Source organism: Lissotriton vulgaris, chromosome 3_1, assembly GCF_964263255.1.
Source record: "Lissotriton vulgaris chromosome 3_1, aLisVul1.2, whole genome shotgun sequence".
Lineage (NCBI taxonomy): Eukaryota > Metazoa > Chordata > Amphibia > Caudata > Salamandridae > Lissotriton > Lissotriton vulgaris.
The window spans coordinates 2,050,630,555-2,050,649,905 of record NC_141689.1 but is presented as its reverse complement, the minus strand read 5'-3'; the positions used below and the strand labels follow the sequence as shown (position 1 = coordinate 2,050,649,905).

Below are 19,351 nucleotides of genomic sequence, written 5' to 3'. Positions count from 1 at the left end.
CTCAGCTGAGACAAGTCTCTAACCTCTATTCCTTTAGGAAAAAACTAAAGACATATCTGTTCACACAAGATTAATTTCTCCTGTATTTTTCCTTTCTGTCATCCCCTCTATAAAGTTTGTCCGACTCATACAGAAGCAACGCGCGGAGATACCCCTTCGGGGCTGATTCAGGCGCGCTATAAGAATATAAATAAATAAATAAATAAATAAATAAATAAAACAAACATTTCAAAAGAGGGTCCAAGGGAAAGTTTAAAGACCACCTACAGTCATACTCCCCAATGCAACTATGGATATACAAAAAATGATTGTGGGTCTGATACAGAATAATGGATGGTGCCTAACTAACAAAAAACAACGAAGAGAAAAAAAAACTTCTACAAGGAAGAATATCTCCACGTTTGTAAAGATACCCATCAGTTTTCGACCGGTTGCGCCCTATTCATCATCTGGTGCTCCGTACGCCAAGGAGATTGTTCCTGCCACTACTAGATGTTCAGAGTGGAGGTAGCCCTAGCATGTGATAAAGTGTTTGGTAAATGACAGTGAAAACTGACCAACCAGCAGTGCAAAAGGGTAATGTGATAGTAGTGAAGGGATATAAAATTGGAGAAAATAGGGGAAAAAAACTTTAATGGGTAACCCTATGTTTCCAATATTAAAAAGTGCTAGGAAAATAGTAGAGCCACAAATATCTACTATTGTTGATGTTATACGGTCGACATGTTTCTGCAGACTATGGGCCCTCCCTGGTACCCCGCTGCATTCCTCAGGACCGACTCTAGCTACTGCTTGTGTGCCCCTATGTGAAGAGAAGGGGGGGTATAAAATAAACAGTTCTCAAAGAGAAAAAAAGTTTTTTTACATTACGTTCCTGCAAGCGAGCCAAGTGTCCCTTGGCAGGTATGGATCCTCCTTGCTGAAAGTAAACAAAGAGACACAACCGACTTAGGCAGGCAAACCATCACATTAATTGTCACTTTTCATAGCTCAAACATATATTACTGTTATGGAGCACTGCCCGGGCATGTACAGTACATATCCCGGCATGGTGAGCCAAACTTCTAACCCCCAAGAAGAAGTTTCTGGGCACCCCAGCTTACCTTTGGGGAAGGAGGTATGCTCTGCGCCTCACCTGGTATTAGCTCAGGTAAGTGGAGCCCCGCACTAAAAGTTAAAAAACGCGAACAAACAAACACAACAGAGTGTCAGGTCCTGTCATGCAACCAGTTACAATTAAAAGGTAATATAACCTACAACAATGTGAACACAATGTCATGCGCATGTCTCTATTACCATCCAATGACTGGCTCATGACTTCGAATTGCAGGAAGGCACTAGTGTGTTACTAGGCACCTCTCAATTATACCGTATATTACCGTATGCACTGGATAGATGCTATAGATTAGTACGCACATAGTATGTGCTTTAGCCAAGCCAAGTAAGTGAATCTTCAATATTGCATGATTCCCCTCCAAGAGCAAGTGCGAGTGTTAGCTAGACATTGTTTTTTGCAGACGAGATCTCCCTCATTCTTATGAAATATCAAGGAAAACAAGCAAGTTCTAATGTTGCAGCATACCGTGTTAATGGTGACTCGCCTACTGCTATGAAACCTTATGCGAGTTAAAACGCGTAAGAACGCATACAGAATTAATGCCGACCATTATAATGTTGGTCACAAACCAGACATGCAACCCGGGAAACGTTAGAAGGCGAAATGGCCCTTCTGGTATCAGCGCTTACCTATCCGTTGGTACTCCTGGCGTCCTCTGTGCCGTTGGGGAGGTACCACAGAAAAAGTAAACAGAGCCTATATACCTATATGTATATGCCTGATGGATATTGTAGTTCACTGTTCTTTGGTGTCTTAGTATTAAGCGGATTTCGTGCGCTATAAAGTATTTCAATTTGAGTGGTGTAATTTATTATACACTTAGTTTTGTGTATGTGGTTTGTTGTCACCCTCAGTTATTCTACTTAAAGTTTTGATGGATTTTATTAACAAAATTTCAGTTATTTAAAAAAAAAAACTATATTTAGAGAGGGTCATCCAGTGTCCTTTCTCAAGAGGGTTATTTATGCACAGGATCTCATATCTAGACCTAACCAAGTGTAGATTGAAGAGACTCCCGCTTCCGGATCTCGAGTCGTATCGTTGATGGATACCGAGCCTGCTGGGAAATGTAGTCTCCGCCCCCAAGAACGAACAGGGTGATACGAATAGCTATCGATTTAAATACGATTTAAGTCTGATTGCACACCACCCGTTTCGCCCTCTTACTCAATGAGGATGAAAGCCACCCTCTGCATCGATGAGTGTACGCATGTAGCTATCTTCGCAGTATTGACCAGACAGCTCTAGATTGTTATAGGAGTTACCTCCTCTCTGGATGCGCAAAAATTGCCCATACGGGAGGTTGTCCCGAAGCGCCATAGGGTGACAGCTGTCATAGCGGAGCAGGGAATTTCTAGCCATGGGCTTTCTAAATAGTTCAGTTTTTAGTCCTTTAGGATCTTTGCCCAGCCATCTTCACCATGAGTGATGGTAATAGGCAATGTGTCTAGAACACTCGGATTTTCTAATAGGATTGATTCAATTTCAGTTTCATCGAACGCCAAACCCCTATTGGTCACCATCCTGCGAGGTTGACGCTAGGAATACTGTGATTACTGATGGAACCGAAAGGGTATGCAAGACAAAAGTCGAGACCGGACTAGTTGTGGAAATGACACTCCGTGTGTTAATGTCAACCTAACAAACAGTTAAGTGCAAGTAAGAATAAGAGGAGAAGTAAAAGTAAAAGTAAGAGTAAAAGGACCCACAGCCCAGGCTGCTCAAGAACATAACACAAACATTTCAAAAGAGGGTCCAAGAGAAAGTTTAAAGACCACCTTCAATCATACTCCCCAATGCAACTATGGATATACAAAAAATGATTGTGGGTCTGATATACAATATTAATGGATGATGCCTAACTACAGCACAGTCTTCCTGCAAACATACGGGACCAGCATGGGCAGTGTTTTTGCTCCAAGTTTAGCAAATCTATACGTCCACAAATTTGAGCAAGACCACTTCCTTACAGCAGAGAACCCATATCGTGCGTCTCTGCGTGTTTGGCGCGGATATATTAACAATATCTTGGTGGTGTGGAGAGGGAGCCCTGAAGAACTGCCTAAATTCCACCAATGGTTGAACTCTAAGAACACATTTTTGCGGTTCACTATTGAACACAGCAAGGTACAGCTGGCATTTCTAGATCTTTTAATAAAAACCACTCCCGAAGGACTAAAAACTGAACTATTTAGAAAGCCCATGGCTAGAAATTCCCTGCTCCGCTACGACAGCTGTCACCCTAAGGCGCTTCGGGAAAACCTCCCGTATGGGCAATTTTTGCGCATCCAGAGGAATTGCTCAACCAAGGAAGCCTTTCAAGAACATGCTAGCACACTAGAGACCCAGCTTTGCTCGAGAAACTATCCTCAAAAGTTGGTGCGTCTCTCTATGAAAAGAGCTGCCCACAACAACAGGGAAGCACTGCTGGAGTTACCAACCCCCAAAGAGAAAACCAAGAGGATGACGTGTGTGTGCACACTTTTAGTACATAGTCAAATAAAATCCAGAAAATTATCAGAAAACAGTGGTCGATCCTCAATACAGGATCTGAACAACTTCCACCTCCGCTGTTTGCATTCAAGCGTGGTACCAATTTGCGAGACAGATTGGTGCACACAAGGCATAAGGTTACTGACACAAGAACTGTGGGCACACCAGCCCCTGAGCTGGGGAAAGTCCGGACAAAGGAGAGGGGTGTAACCACCCCCCTCCTGGTCCCACCCATGGGCAGGACCTAGTCGCGTGCCAGCCCCTTTTTCTTGAATAAAGGTAGGAGCAGGCCCCCTTCCCAAATTAGATAATTCTGAATCCTGATGACTTTCCACAAAAGAACTCTTGAACCTTTCTGAAGACTCTCCCTTGTGGCTAAGGAGTAGCCACCCTGCACCAGCGGGCACCATCTAAGCGCATGCGGTTTGCTGCAAGTCCATCCGTCGGATCAAGACTGCCCAGCTCGACGAGACCCGGATTCCCTGGCACCTCTGACCTCTACCTACATCATCAGCCCAGCTGAGATTCGTGGGTGTGACGAGACCCTGAAGGGACCGGCCATCTTCAAAACTGCACGACGCTTATCCAGCACGACTGCCGAGGGATCCTCGAGTGAGTGCTTTGGGGTTTGAGAAGCCCTAACCCTGAGCAGCTCCAGCACCGAAGTCCAGCCCCCCAGCATCCACGAGATCTGCGTGGGGCCCTTCTGCTCTTTGCTGCTCACCGCGTTGTCCGGCTCCTTGCCTGCTGGCTTGTGGCCCTCTTGACGACGAACCACGACACTTCCATCGCTGGTCTGGTTGCTCCAGGCTGGCCCTTGCTCCCCTCCAAGAGAGGAGTACCCCGGACCCTCCTGGTCCACTCCAGACGCCATTTTGAGTCCACCGCGTGGGCTTGCCTTTGCCAAGGTTTGTTGCCCCAATCCTGGGTCCAGCATCGCCGACAGCAGACACCTTTGTGGGACAGCTCGCACCTCCATCCTGGTCACCGACAACGCCTCCTGGTCCGAGAGACTGCAGAGCCCAGCGTCGCCCACTCAGCTGGTCGAGGTGACTTCATCCGGTGCCATCCTGGTGCCCACCTAATCACTGGCTAGTGATTAAGAACTGAGTCCCCTCTGCTTTCAGGTCGTCTCCATCTTCGATCCAGGCTTGGATCACTCCGGACATCATCACTGGTCGCCTGCCAGCAACTTCTTCTTTCAGGCTCCATAGACTGTAACGAGGATTCCCGACGTCTTTTGAACCCTATGCAGCCGCAGCCCCTGGGCTAGGTAACTTGAGCATTTCGGTGCTCCAACGTAGGTTCACTATCTAAGTGTCCAGATCCTTTGTCGTTTTCAGTCTATCTCGTCGGATTCGTCCGATAACACTAACTTTACGATTACTAGCATCCATAGACTTTGTCCCGCATCCCGCGTGAGAGTGCACACTCTGCACCCGGTCTCCCTAGGCCTCCTGCTCCTAACCTGAAGGTTCAGTAGTGTAGTTCTAGCGATCCTGAAGCCTCTGGATCTTGTTACATACCTGCTTGTATTTCGCATTCCACTTTTGTAGTATATGGTTTTTCGTGCCCCTCCGGCATTTGTGTAAATTGTGCAACTTAAAGTATTTTCTTAAGAGTTTTGTTGTGTGCTTAGCTCCCTGACTCATAAAGAGATCAGGGTAGACTTGTTATAAATAAATATCCTTTTATTTTCATAACCACTTGTGTGGTGTCCTTTCACTTGGTGTTCAAGGAGTATATGTGATGGTATAACAGCTGGCTTAACACGCCCTCTAGAGTTTAGCTTAAAGACTGCTCTTGTCCATGCTACTAGGATAGCTGGTCTATAAGGTTGACTTACAACCAATCATCAATAAGGGTCGTTTGGAATGATACACAGTGATCACTAGAATAGTGAGCACTACATATCAGGCCAACTTCTCACATCCACCACAGCATCACTCAGCAACACCACATCATCACCCAGTAACACCACATCCTCACCCAGTAACACCACATCCTCACCCAGCAACACCACATCATCACTCAGCAACACCACAGCATCACTCTTCACCACCACAGCATCACTCTTCACCACCACAGCATCACTCTTCACCACCACAGCATCACTCTTCACTACCACAGCATCACTCTTCACCACCACAGCATCACTCTTCACCACCACAGCATCACTCTTCACCACCACAGCATCACTCTTCACCACCACAGCATCACTCTTCACTACCACAGCATCACCACAGCACCACCACAGCATCACTCTTCACCACCACAGCACCACCGCAGCACCAATCAGCATCACCACAGCACCAGTCAGCACCACCACAGCACCAGTCAGCACTACCACATCATCACTCTTCACCACCACATCATCACTCTTCACCACCACAGCATCACTCTTCACCACCACAGCATCAATCTTCACCACCACAGCATCACTCTTCACCACCACAGCATCACTCTTCACCACCACAGCATCACTCAGCACCACTGCGCCATCACAGCATCAATCTGTGCAACCATTCAACAACAACTGGTTCAATTATGTTCTCTCAATGTTTCAAGCTTTATTACAAATGTCACAAAAAGATGTTAATATTTCACTTCTGTTCTTGGATTTTCGTCACAATAAAATACACTGAACATAATCTTCACAAAAGTTTTTTACAAAAGTTTAAGCTATTACCATTATAAATTACAATCACTTTTATTTAAGTATTAATTACTTAAAAAAATTAAAAGCCGTTGTTATTTGTAATATCAATACATCTAAGTCACGTAAATACAAATCATGTTGCATTACAAATGCTATAGGTGTCACATTTGCGAAAGTTATAACTATTGGCATTGTAAATGACAAAGCTATTAATTTAGCTATTTGCAAAACCAAAACATAAATAAAAAATTTGTCATTTACAAGACCAATAGCACAAACTTTCCTAATGCGAGACCTATTGCATTGCAAATGCTTGTTTACTACCTTGAAGTGCAGGTGAGGTTACTTAATCCAGAACCTCTGAAACCTATGAATTTTCAATTATTCAACACAGCCAATCTTATGAAGTTGTCACATAGAACGTCTTGTACGTGAAGGGCAGGCCTAGGCCTCTGTGCACACACCGGTTTAGTGTAAGGCTGGATCCAAAATCCCCAAACTCGGATAACAGATACTCACAGCTTAAGCACGCAGGGCAAGGAGAATGACTGTGCACCATACAGAGGACGTTCTCGTCTGTACAGTATTCTACATTGCAATCATCTAAATTCCATATCGGTCTTTGACCAGACTTTCTTCCCTTTTCCAGAAAGTGGAATATAATTACAGGCTACACTGAGCTCTCCAATGGTCAATTTACAATGACTGGGGACCATAGGCAAGGTCCTATTAATGATGTAGAGTGAGAGCAACATGTTCCAAAGTTAAAGTATTGCTTCCTACACAGATTGTAGTTGCCCTTCTCTTTGCAAAATGTTGGCTCTCTCCAATGCATGATTCTGCTTCCCCTAGTTACACGTCTCGAGTAAGAGTCATGACATTGTGTTTCAACAAGCTAGGTCACTCTATGTAGGAATCTTTGGACGGCTGAGAAGACAATAGAAAACTATTTGGCAATTATGGACGCCTGTGCTGGAGATGAAAATGTTGTTCCTGTAACTTGCCAAAAATATTTGCCACTGGTTTTATGCTCTGCTAAATACCGATGCCATAGTGAATTACTCTTTATTGTGTCTGTATATTTGTTGTATGGGCAACAAAACGTAATAAAAAAAAAGAATAATTTCAGTTAATTTACCTAAACTCCAAAAAAATAATTAGATCTAGAAGTCCCCGTGTAATTCCTGCTTCTCTTCACCCTCAGACTTCCAGGTGGTCATTTGTTGAAAAGTGACTGTGTGGGATGCTTATGTAGCACACTGCTCAAACAATATGATGACATGGCGCAGTTGCCGCTGGTCGCTTATATTAAACATAGTTTTGCTTTTATTTGACTAGCTTTATGTTTCACCACTTGTTCATGGGCTTATTGTTTCAAGTATGTGAGGGAAGAAGAACAGGTTCTACTTGTTGACCCACTTCATATGACATCTAGAAAATGTAAGTGGTTATATAATGTCTCAGCAGGGGCATCTTTTCATACTGCTTGTTCCTTGTTATGTAGGAACTATGTACCTACACCATTTAACAATTCTCCCTTTTTAGTAATGTGAAAAGCAAATTGGAGTAGATTTTCATAAAAAATAAGTTCTGGTTTTTATTTTTGCTCTATTTTCCTACATGTTTTCAGGAATCTGGTGGGCCATCAAAAACTTCGGTGAAATATCTGGATCAGTAGCCATAGAGATGGACCAGGGAGCGTATATTCATGCACTGGACACAGGCCTCTTCACTCTCGGAGCGCCACACAAAGGTTAGTCTCAGGAAAACACTCACAGCTGTATTATCTGACCTCGTGAATCTGTGGGTCACAGATATTATGTGAGGTGACTGTTATTTAATAAAAATGGAATAATAGACTGCCACTAATTGCAGCTACTCTCTAGGCAGTCACTTGTGTCATTTTTATAGAGTTAAAACTACGACCATTCAACATTATCTCTTAACCATAACTCACTGAAAGAGCTGTTGCAAAAAGATGTAAATTCTTTTGCAAACATGTAAAATATTAGTAACGCTCCAGCGTTGTTTTTGGTCGGTCAGTGGAAGCTGATTTTCCTATTCCAAATTCTTCTCCTGGATGAACCAAGTTGCAGTGCTTACCAAATGTATTGTTGATTTTGGTGAGGTAGCAGAACATGTATCCCCATACTGTATTATTTTCCACAGTTGCACGTTAAGTTTAATCTCTTCTGAGCAATATTTCTGTGTGCAATATCAAGGAGAGAGGTAGGGAGAGTATCTGACACTCTTGTTCCCCGGTCAATAGTAAATAAACAAAAGAAGAGTGTCTGGACACTCTTCTTTTGTTTATTCAATATTTCTGTGTGCCACACATGAAGAATAGAGGAAAAGGGCGTTCTCATATGAGGACCCGTTCGGGTCCTCCCAGTGCATTGTCACTGTTAATCCACGAAGGGATTCTACAACGCTACGGCTGTGGCGTAAAATTAATTGAGCCCCTCTGGCCTACCAAAATACCCCATTGGATTGACAGCCTGTCCTCCCATTGAGTACCCGAACGGTCCTCATGTGAGTAAACCCTTTCCCTCTATTCTTCACGTGTGACACATCATTTTCACAAGGCTGTGCAATCATAAATTCAGATGTCCCTTCATCAATAGTCCTGAAGAGACCCCACATTGTTTTGAGGGTCGAAAAGCTGTCAACAAACAGAAGAAGGGAACCATTTTCCCAAGGCATATCATTGTATATAGCTGCTGTTCATATAGAATTATTTTGATAATGGTCGACTTGTACAAACTTTGGAAACCTTGTATATAACATTCACATTGTCACTTAGGTTTAGGTTCCCTTTGTCATTTGGGACACTATGCACACATGTTGTTTTGATGTATAATGTTTACTCCTAACTTTATTTGTAATGTAGTTCCTATATTCCCAATAGGCTCCTCGCATTGGAATAATATATCCTATAGGTTAGACGTAGGTCTGAGGTTGACTAGGTCTCTATCGAATATACCAGACTTAATTGTGTGTGCCAGCTAGCTCAGAGGTCACTAGAAACGTTCTTGAATTCACAAGAAGGGATTAGTCTCTGACAACCACATAAACATGACAACTTTGTTTCCCCAAGATAAAACGTATCTTCAGAGTTGTGGAAACAATAGATAGATATTTCACTCAGTCAATTGTGCATGCTTCGTTTTACTAGAGGTGCAGAGAAAGTAGAAAGACTGGCGTTTTCAATAAAAGGTTTTATTGAACAGTCTTCTTTCTCAAGCATAAGAAATAAACTGCTACAATAGTAAAACTGTTTATGAAATATAATGTGTATAGTATACATAGTAGAATAAAATACTGTAAGAGCATAGTATGGTTCCTAAACCATATATAAATACATACATACATAAATTACAGCGGCTAAAAGTACTCAACTGGTGCTTCTAAAATACGCCTACCCCAGTGTACCTAACCTAACCTAAGCTTAGTACGAGGAAAGAAGTAAGTGAGGTGTAGCATAAATGTAGTATTCTTTTGCCAAGAATCTGCTCAAGATTTCTCCAACGGTCTAATCCGCTCCGTACCTTCGTTTAGAATGGAGAAGGTTGGTCTCGAGACTCCATTTCCCAACAACCCGCAAGGGTAGCTTGGAAACACTGGAGCTGGATTTCTTGGCAGGAGAAAAGACAGCATCTCTCTCAGTGCGTCTGCTGGAGGGTCGGCTTCCTTCGGCACTTGCTGTAGCAGGGCGCGTCAGGCAAGTAGATAGTCTAACTGCTCCAAACCACTGTGTGTTTGCTTGGGCGAGTGTGGGCATATTTATACCTTGAAGGTGCAGAGTTTGACGTAAAGGTGGACATAATAACATCACCAAAGAGTCCCAGTTCTTTGAAAACTCCATGAGTTCTTGGATAAATCAATACTCAAGCAAGGGGATGTCCCTGACTGCTGAAGGCGTGTTTTTCCAAGAAATCGTTGTTCATTTTCGGAACTAGTTGAAGTAGCCCTGAAGTATTTGGACTGCATGAGCTATGCCTAAATATGGTTCTGATTTCTATCCTATATAAGGATATGGTGAATTATACCTATATAGGGGCATGAATCGTGAAACTTGCAATAGGGTCCTAAAATGATACATAACATATTGTTTAAAAAAATCGATAAAATATACTACTCTGGAATCGGTGTGTTAGTGGTTCCTTCGCGCTCTGCCATTATCTAACCCTCTGTATTACGATTGTGCTTATGTATCATAACCGCATAGTATATTATTCCTCAGCAACCACTGTTTTTCCTATATAACAATGATGAAGCATGACACCTTTACAGGTGTGTGAGGGCACCAAGTTCTGACCTTCAGGTCTTCCCACTACAAGTTTATTAGCCACAAGGGTTAACCCTTGGTGACAGCTTTTGGTTAAGGAGAACCATTTATGTTATTTTGAACTGTTCTGCAGATTCATAGAATACAATTCATTGAATTTTTGTATTTATAGAATACAAAGCCTGAGGAGCCATTTTACCAAAACTGTTTAATAGAAGTTCTCAAGTCTTCACTTCCCACCCCTTCTTACTCAATAACCTTTAACATATTCTTTAATATTTCTGTTAAGAGTTCCCCTCTTTCCTCACCCTTCTTCCCCCAAACCTCTTGTCTACTTTCCACTGTTTTACACCATCCCATAGTTATGTTACTTTTCTCCCTGCCCCTTGTTTTTGAGCGGGATACACCTTCAAACCCCTTCCGTCACCATTTTTAGAATGCTTATTTTCTCCCTACCTTGTTTGTTCTTGAACTGTTCCTGTTTTTTCTGCTACTTTTCTTTATCAAACTGTTTCTGTTAATTTGTTTTTCCTCTAGGATTAAGATTATGTGGGTTGTCATAAATGGTTGTTTTTATATTAATGTTCATGATACATTTTAACAGATTATGACTCACTTAGTACATTTCACTGTTTGTTAAAAGATTAGAACAGACACAAACTTGGTGATTTATCGGTTGACAATTTTAGGGCTTGCAATAAAAGGAGAGCTTAAAACCAGTGAGCAAATAGCAAGAGACTTTGTAGTAGAAAAATTACCAATATGCAAGTATCATTGCAGGTTGAAAGCTACACTTAATTTCTAAATTGTTTCCCAGCTAAAAGCAGCTCAGTTAATATGAAGCACATCACAAATGTGGCACTAAATATTCAAGGTGATATATAACGGTGTCAAGTTTTTCCTATACTGTAAGGACCAAGAGATGAATTATCTATCTTTTACAGACGATGATGGACCAAGTCCTCCAGAGCAGTTCACAGCAATAAAGTTAGCAGACACCAGGTAAGTGGCTTCACTATATGTTCTACTATGAATTTGAAATCAGTTTTATGATTCTGCAAACATTCTTCATTGTCTTTCTCATAAAATGTCATAATAAATTAAATCAACACTGACTTCTCTCACTCCCTTAACTAAGGGGTCCATTATGATGTCGGGTGGATCGGCACTGGCGGTGGAGATCTGCCCGACATCTTTCCCCGGCCGCACCCCAATTATCCCCCGCCCTATTACGATGGTGGCTGGCCTAGCGGCGGACGTAAAGACCGTCCGCCACTTTACCGCAGACAGGCAATCTTTACAATAGCCTGCCATGCGGCCATGGGCAATAATATGGTGGCGGTCTTTGGCCTTTCCATGGCGCCATGGAAAGGCATGTGGTGTCTGCCTTTGGAGGACCGTTGCGGGCCCCCGTGGTGTTGGGGGGGGGGGGTTGGACTTGGAGGGTACCTATGATACCCTGCTACATTTGCATGCACAAGGTGGCAGGCACCGCGCGGTGCCTGTCACGTTGTGCATGCAAATGCACAACATGCTTTTTTTTCATTGCGGCAGGAGCTGCTTACAGCACTGCCTGCCGCAATGCAAAAAATGCGGGTTGCGCCCGCCAGTGTGGCGGGTGCATACTAATATACATGGTGGAACCGCTGCAACTTCGGCGGTCGGTCCCTGGCTCACTGGTCATCGTAATAGGCCCCTAAGTACCTTGAATTTGCTACTTACCTGTCTTAAAACTATTGATGTTCTCAAATGTTTCTATTCTGTCTCTTCTCCATCATTCAAAAGAATTGCATTGAAATCGGGCTATGGAAAGTATCTTGGAATAAATTCAGAAGGACTGGTTATTGGGCGCTCTGATGCAATAGGATCAAGAGAGCAGTGGGAACCAGTTTTTCAAGATGTGAGTAAATTCTTTAAATATTTTTTTAAACAATTGGCTGTACTCTCTCATCTGTTTTCAAATCAACATTTTATTTGTAACAGTAAAAACAAGATACAAAGACTTTAAAATATAAATAGTAGATAAATCTACAGTACAATTCAGACTCTTAAAAAGGAAACCAACACAGCCTCCAGAAAGAATTCAGCCAACAAGTGTTTCGTCAATCTTGACTTTTTCAAGGCAGGTAATTAGAAACGCAATCGATGTAATATAGGTATTTCCAAACCTTTGTCACACTGGAATCATCCGTAAGGATCTCAGAGTATCAAATGTTTATCAACTATTGTGAACCAGAGGCATTCCACAAAGCAGAAAGCAGCGGTATCCATAAGTGTCACTTGGCGTGGGAATTCAAACTGGCGCCCAGTTAGGCTTCTGAGAAAGAGTCCATGATGAGCTCCAATGCCGTTGGTTTTTTTTTAATTGCTTTACATTATTGCTTTTTTTGTATTACTTTCCTGAAACACCGTAGCCTGTTTTATTTCTTTATGCTTTAGTTATTGATCAGTAGCGCCGGCGTGGCTGCAGATATGCACTATTCCTTTGCAGCGTGATCACTCCACTGCATACAAAAAAAAGTAAAAACAATTTAAATTTACTACACCAATAGCTCGAACTTTTACAAATGCGAGACAGATTACATTGCAAATGTTTTTTCTATGATTCAATTCACTGGTGTGTGTTGTAGCCTCATTCCCCAGGACTCCAACCCTCTCCCTCTCCCTCTTTCCTCAAGTGCTAACTCCTGAGTGGCAGCGTGGACAAATCCCTGCTCTGTAAACGTGTGTGAGCTTCTCTGTAGAGCTCTGTTGTGAAGGAGAGACTCAGGGACGGGATTTAGGTATTGTTAGCAAGTCTAGAAAAAGGCATAGCAAGTGCCCCCTTTTTTTTCAACAATCGTGAACTGAGATGCATGTCGGTGTATGCCTTTTTAAAATATAATTGTTTTAATAGATCAACACAGTCTGTGGAGATCAATGGCAAATGCGAGGTCGATGGTGGTAATTTAATTTACATTTTATGTTTCTGCTTCTCGCACTGAGAAAGCAGAAGTACCTGGTTGGGGGTGGGCCATCCTGATCGAGGGCAGGAGGGAGTGGCTTGCCCACTGTTGTGGGCCCTGACTCTTTGGTTGACCCTCTGGGGCCGACCAACCTAGTCATGTGCGCACTCCCATTTTCTGCATGCAGCCTCCATAGAGAAAATGGCCTCCCATTAGGCGCCTGGCAGGGCGCCGTCCGCACCAATCACAACGCTGCCATTGCAGCGTTGTGATTGGCATAGGTGCGGAGAGGAGGCAAGCTGCTGGTGGAAGATGCAGACCCGGCTAGGAGCAGCAGGAGCTGATTCGGCAGCGTGTGACCCTGGGGAAGCTAAGTTTTTTTACTTTGAGATTATCGTCCCGATTTCCCTCCTCCCCCGCGAACCTCATGAACCCCTGCCACCCCCACCTCCCCCTGCCTGTCCTTGCCTGCCGCGACAGATGAAATTGCGGTATTTCCTCCTACTTTCTCTGCCATTGCTCCGCGCAGTTATGATTTAGCGGGTCCAGAATATATTTGAGCGTGCCAGCTAGTTTGTTTATTTTGAATTTTACGTGGAGGCTGCTAGTTTGTTAGAATAATACATGTATTTCATCTGAGTAGTCTTTTCAAAAGTATTATGCACAAATTGAATTGTAGTGCAGTATGACAATTTTACGCCTCTCCACTTTAAAATGTCACCAGCCGCCACTGGGTAATAAAAAATATGTGTTGCAGCTTTTCTACTTTGTCTGCACGTTGTACTTGAACTCCGGGTGTCTGAGTCCTGTGGCTGAAGAAAGAGAAACTCGGGTGTTGCATTCCCTCCAACCCTTACATCCGGTTTCCATTCTGAGATGCGGGTGCCAGCTGTCCAGTTTAATTGTTCTTACTTATGGACCTCTAGTAACACGGTTTATGTTTGCTCATCCTGCTTTTAAAAACTTCGAACTAGTATAAAAACAAGCCTGACTTTATCGAGTATTATCCTCTTTAAGGAAGCTTTGTGTTTTGTAGAACTCAGCAGAAACATTCCCTCATATGTCTACAAGTCTTCAGGCCCACAGCTCAGTTAAACCTCTTTACTAAGCCAGTACATGCCTTTCTTTTCCACTGCAACTAACTGCCCCTGCCTTCTAGTGCTTCAAAAAGGCAAAGAAAGTTGACGTCCACATTCCCCTGCTTTGGTAATAGTACATGTTGGGAGGCATCGTCTTTGCAATTTGTAACTTTGTTCACAGGTTGCCGCCTTCTGCTCTAAAAGTTCCAGATATTTTATTTATTTTTGTATTTATGTACTTTTTTGCCACATTCTCAATCCAAACATGGGCCGCTTTTTGGAGGGGGAATATATTCAACCACCTTTATAATTACAAATGGCCCACATGGCGTCTCCAAAGGCAACTCTATTCAAATAAAGATGCCCTTTATCAGCTAAACTATTTACCTCCCTCCTTTCCTGCTGAAGCAGCAATCTGTGCAGAGCCGCTCCCCTGCAGTAGCAGCTCATCATTATCCCATCAGTGTCTTAAGATGTGTTCTGAGTCTTTAAACTGCCTGGCGTGTGAGCGATTATTTGTTTTGACCTATCCGTGCGTGCATGCACTTGCATGTCGGAGAGAGAGAAAGAACGTGGGAATGAGTATCTGAACAAGTGCAGATGTCTAGTGGCTATGTGTGTCTTGTTGAATGAGTTTCTCGCAACTCATTTAGTTTTCTCGAAGGGTAATGTTAGGTGCTCATGGCTGGTGATCCCATTGAAGTTAATAGAAGGAACCCTGTTTTTTGGGGAGCGAGAGCGGGCTTTCCAAGTGGACCATCAGTGGCGGTGCGTCCATTGGGGGCGTTGGGGCGTTGCCCCACTTGCCATGGACGACTGTCACGCTGAGGAAGGATTAAAAATGTATATTATAAATCGGAGCGTGAGCAAACTATCTGCGGTAACCCCTAGCTCAGTTTACTGGGACAAGTCCGACATCGCAGATGGTGTGGGGGCGGGGCTGCGGTAGTGATTGACAGCGCAGCACAGCAGGCTGCAGAAACAGCGCAGCTGCAGTGTGCGCATGCCAATGTTTGGAGACTCATTTTTGGGACTTGCCTGCGCATGCGAACCTTGTACAGAACATTCCCCTCCCTCCCCAACAGCGACTCAGAGTGCGAGGGACCCCGGCCCCCTGGGTCTCATATGGGCAGGCACTAACCCTGCTCTTAGCCAATCCTGGCGTACTGGTGCTGCTAATGCAGCGACAGGATTGGCTGAGACTTTACCGCGCAGCCTGGTGCATTTAATTCAAAGTCAAAATGATGGATCTGATGCGACGGCGCAGCGCGTGATCTGATCCGGGGTGTGGAGAAGGAGCGGAGGTCCGGACTGAGGAAGGTAAGTTTAGTTTTCTTTATTTTATTACCCACTCCGTCCCCCGGCCCGCACAACACTCCCGTCCCCCCCCCCCCCGTAACTGCATGGCTATATGTAGACTAGCCCCACCGTCTCCGGAGCTCTGTTGCTTCGCATTCATACATTCAGGCATTGTAATACATCTTACATTTACAGACTGGGTGTGACATGTCAAATGTGCATTGCACACCATCAACAGCGCACACAGTGAGGGCCCCCGGCCTGGACTCGGATGCCAGGAAGCAGAGGGTGGGAGGGGGTCACAGCGCCGTGCCCTGCCCTGAGTCCATTGTGCGCGAGAGGCCTGGGCAGTGTGAAATATTCCTGCAGGTGAAAATTAAACGTCGCGGATGCCGTTGTGTGAACCGCCTTGTGTGGGGAGGTACTATTTACTTTGCAGTCACAGAGTGCTTTCGGCGTTGGTTGGTTTTTAAATAAATATTTACTTCGTTGGAAGTGCACCTAATATTATTTAGACACTATGTCGGGGGCAGTTTATAGCTGCCAAGTGCAAAGGGCCCCATTTCACATGTAGCGCCACAAGCACATCTAACCTTCTTAGCCAGGTAGTTACGCATTGCATGCTCGGATTTTGGAGGGCATACGTACAATGTTCGAGTGCAACTAGGCTGTCGTCATTTTCTCCGGGGGGCCTGTTGCCGTGAGCTATGTGCGTCATCGCCTCTTAGCACGGTATAACTATGAAGGAAATGCACATTTTGCTTGCTCCGAATGCATTTTTTTTATACACATTACTGGGGCCCCTGCAGCCACTTCGCGCAGCGGGGGATGGGGGGAGGTGACAGGAAGGCGTGACTGCAGAGGAAATGCAAGGGGCTTGCATAGCTCGAGGGGCACTTAAATACATATGTATTATGTTGCATGCATCCTGTTGCAGCCAACGGAGTCCTAGGATGGAGCGAGGAACGGTCCATCTATGGCCGGTGCAGTGTTACTTTTAGCGATCTAACAGTACACTGAATGTCAACAACACCCTCCCATTCCTGTGAGAACGCATGTTTTTCCTGTTCTGAGACTGAGTGGACTGGGGTTGATGGCCCTCGGCCTCTGTACTGTGAAGAGAACTAAGGCAGACCAAGGGCCATGCTTGACTCTACCCCAGTCCTTCTGGCGTTTCTGAAATCGTGGCCGGTCTGGAAATCCCAAGTTTCCCTATTCGACATATTAGCGCTAATGCAACTTCAGGACTTTAAAAAAGTTAACCTGTGGGGAGAGAGAGATACCCTGGTATTCAAGGGAAGCAAGGTCAAAGGACCACAAACTGCCTGTCATGCACTGTATAAGCAGTAGTAAAAAAAACACCCCGCCAGCATCTGTAGACCACGCCTCTTTGAAGATCAGAAACAGGAGAAATCTGTACTCGCATTATTGAAATCTGACCTAATCCCTGACCTTTCTTTCATCATCCGCTCGCGCCTGCTGCCCGGAAGTCTGGTGTTTTTCACTTCCTCTGTGGTCCAGCAGCTTTTGGTAAAGGACCTCCGCTTTCAGTCCTGACTTCAGCTCGAGTGGGCCTTGGCTTGCTCTATTGCTCACTAGTATTTTGACCACGTATAGAACTGGTGGTGTCGAATGTATCAGGAAGTCGTGAAGAATAAAGAGTGAGTGTGTGTGTGTTTTGGGTACTTCTGGTTCTGGGTGTGGGTGCTGGAAGACTTAATTTGTGTGTAAGTACCATCTCCCAAACGTCTTTTGGAAGCACTGGAAATAAGCATTTATTTTACTCTGTAGAGGAATAAAGAAGGTTAGGCGAACCTCTACCTTCCACTTTTTAAGAGCACTAAAACTAATTTTGGGAGAAATTATGTTTCTAAAACGTATCTTTACATGGAGAGTTTCCTCATTTCATGCTGGATTGGATGCGGACTTTAACTTGCTCAAAAACTAATTTGACCCACCGCTATATCACAGCAATAGCGCTATGAAGTTACTGAAGCACTGTATTAAACATTTCATGGCAGTGTGAGTTGAAAAGTGTGCATACTCACCTGTTGCGCGAGCGTTTGGGGACTGGGGTATTGCCGAGCACTAAGTTGTCTCTCAAACCGTGGTGCTGCTGAGTGAGCGGGAGCACGAAGCAGGCTCGCAGTGTGGTGGGCATTGCACTATAGTGAGTGGACCCGAAACCACTGGTGCTGCGAGTTTGTATCACATTGAAAAGTGAAGGGTGGCAGCATGTGCTCTCACCACGGAATATGCTCGTTTTATTTCCTGCTCAGCCCGTGCTATGGAAGAGGCGTTTCAGTGTCTTTTTAAGGATGTTAATACCCGCTGTGTTGTGACATTAATCGCTTGCTGTGTTGTTTGTTTGTTCAATGACATTAATCTCACGTTTGTTGTTTTTGCTTAATGACATTAACCTTGCGCTGCGTTCGTTTCCAGGAGTTTAAGACTTGAGGACTTTGAGTGTTTTACATCAGCTGTGAGATTGCAGCCACTGTTTGCAGAGTCCACAGTTACCACCAGTGCGGTTTGTGCTCTCACTGCTGGTCTGGTAAAGGGAGGGCTGGAGGCCGCTTGTAGCATTAGATACCAGAAGGGACTTCTGGCCCTCTGTCCCCGCCTCCCACCTGCCCACATAAAAAGACTTTGTGTGCTATTCAAGCAGCCCGGGTGTCTGTTTCAGAATACTTTTGCTTTAAAATTCACCATTTGCCAATCCTTTTCCAATTTTCTCGAGAGGAGGACCCAACCTGTCCCCACTTTTGTTAGCTGCGCTTGCTCACTTTGCTTGCGGCTTAAAAGTCGTGCCCAACCTTTACGCCCCACTGCTTTCAAATGTCACCAGCCGCCACTGCGGACCATTTAAAGTCTAAAGGAAGCATTTGACTTATAGAGAGTCAAAATGATTACATGAAGGGCCACACCCTACAATACAGGAGGACTTATAGGAATGTGTGGGTGGGAGAGTTTCTCAGAGTGTATGTTGCTATTCAGGATTCTTTTTAGGTTAAGACTGCTTCGCATGTGTTGCCCTGCGAGGCAATCTGTATTGAGGTATGGAATAAAAGGCCCACCCATTTTTCGCCATCTTTTCAATTGGCTTTTGTTACTTTATTTCAAAATCATTGCTTTTCATTCGTGAATAGGCTTACTAATCCCTCCTTGGTATCACCTTGTCTGCATCTGTAACCTCTCATAAGGATTGGACTTTTTACTTGTGTTAAACGGTTCTGCTTTATCTAGTCTGTGTGCACTATTCCACCCACGACGTCGCAGCACGCCACCCGCTTTTATATTGTTGTTGTTGTTTATCGTTTCTCTTTTGCAGTGCAGTCCACTTTCACTTCAGTGGCTGCGCTTATTTAATTCACTGCACGGTCCGCTTTCACTTTAGCCACTGCGCTTCTTTATTTATTTAATTTACTGTGTGGTCTGCTTTCACTTCAACTGCTGCGATACAGAAACTTA

At 44.2% G+C, this 19,351-nt stretch overlaps 1 protein-coding gene across 2 annotated transcripts in view; it reads left to right on the top strand.

The window, feature by feature from the left end:
* Positions 1-19,351, top strand: part of FRG1 (FSHD region gene 1) — a 178,568-nt gene that overhangs the window by 115,594 nt on the left and 43,623 nt on the right. For both annotated transcript variants that reach the window (XM_086962562.1, XM_086962563.1), the window contains exons 4-6: positions 7,900-8,022; positions 11,502-11,559; positions 12,343-12,457. In XM_086962562.1, the coding sequence (XP_086818688.1) occupies positions 7,900-8,022; positions 11,502-11,559; positions 12,343-12,457 (296 nt within the window). The remainder of the gene's footprint in view (positions 1-7,899; positions 8,023-11,501; positions 11,560-12,342; positions 12,458-19,351) is intronic.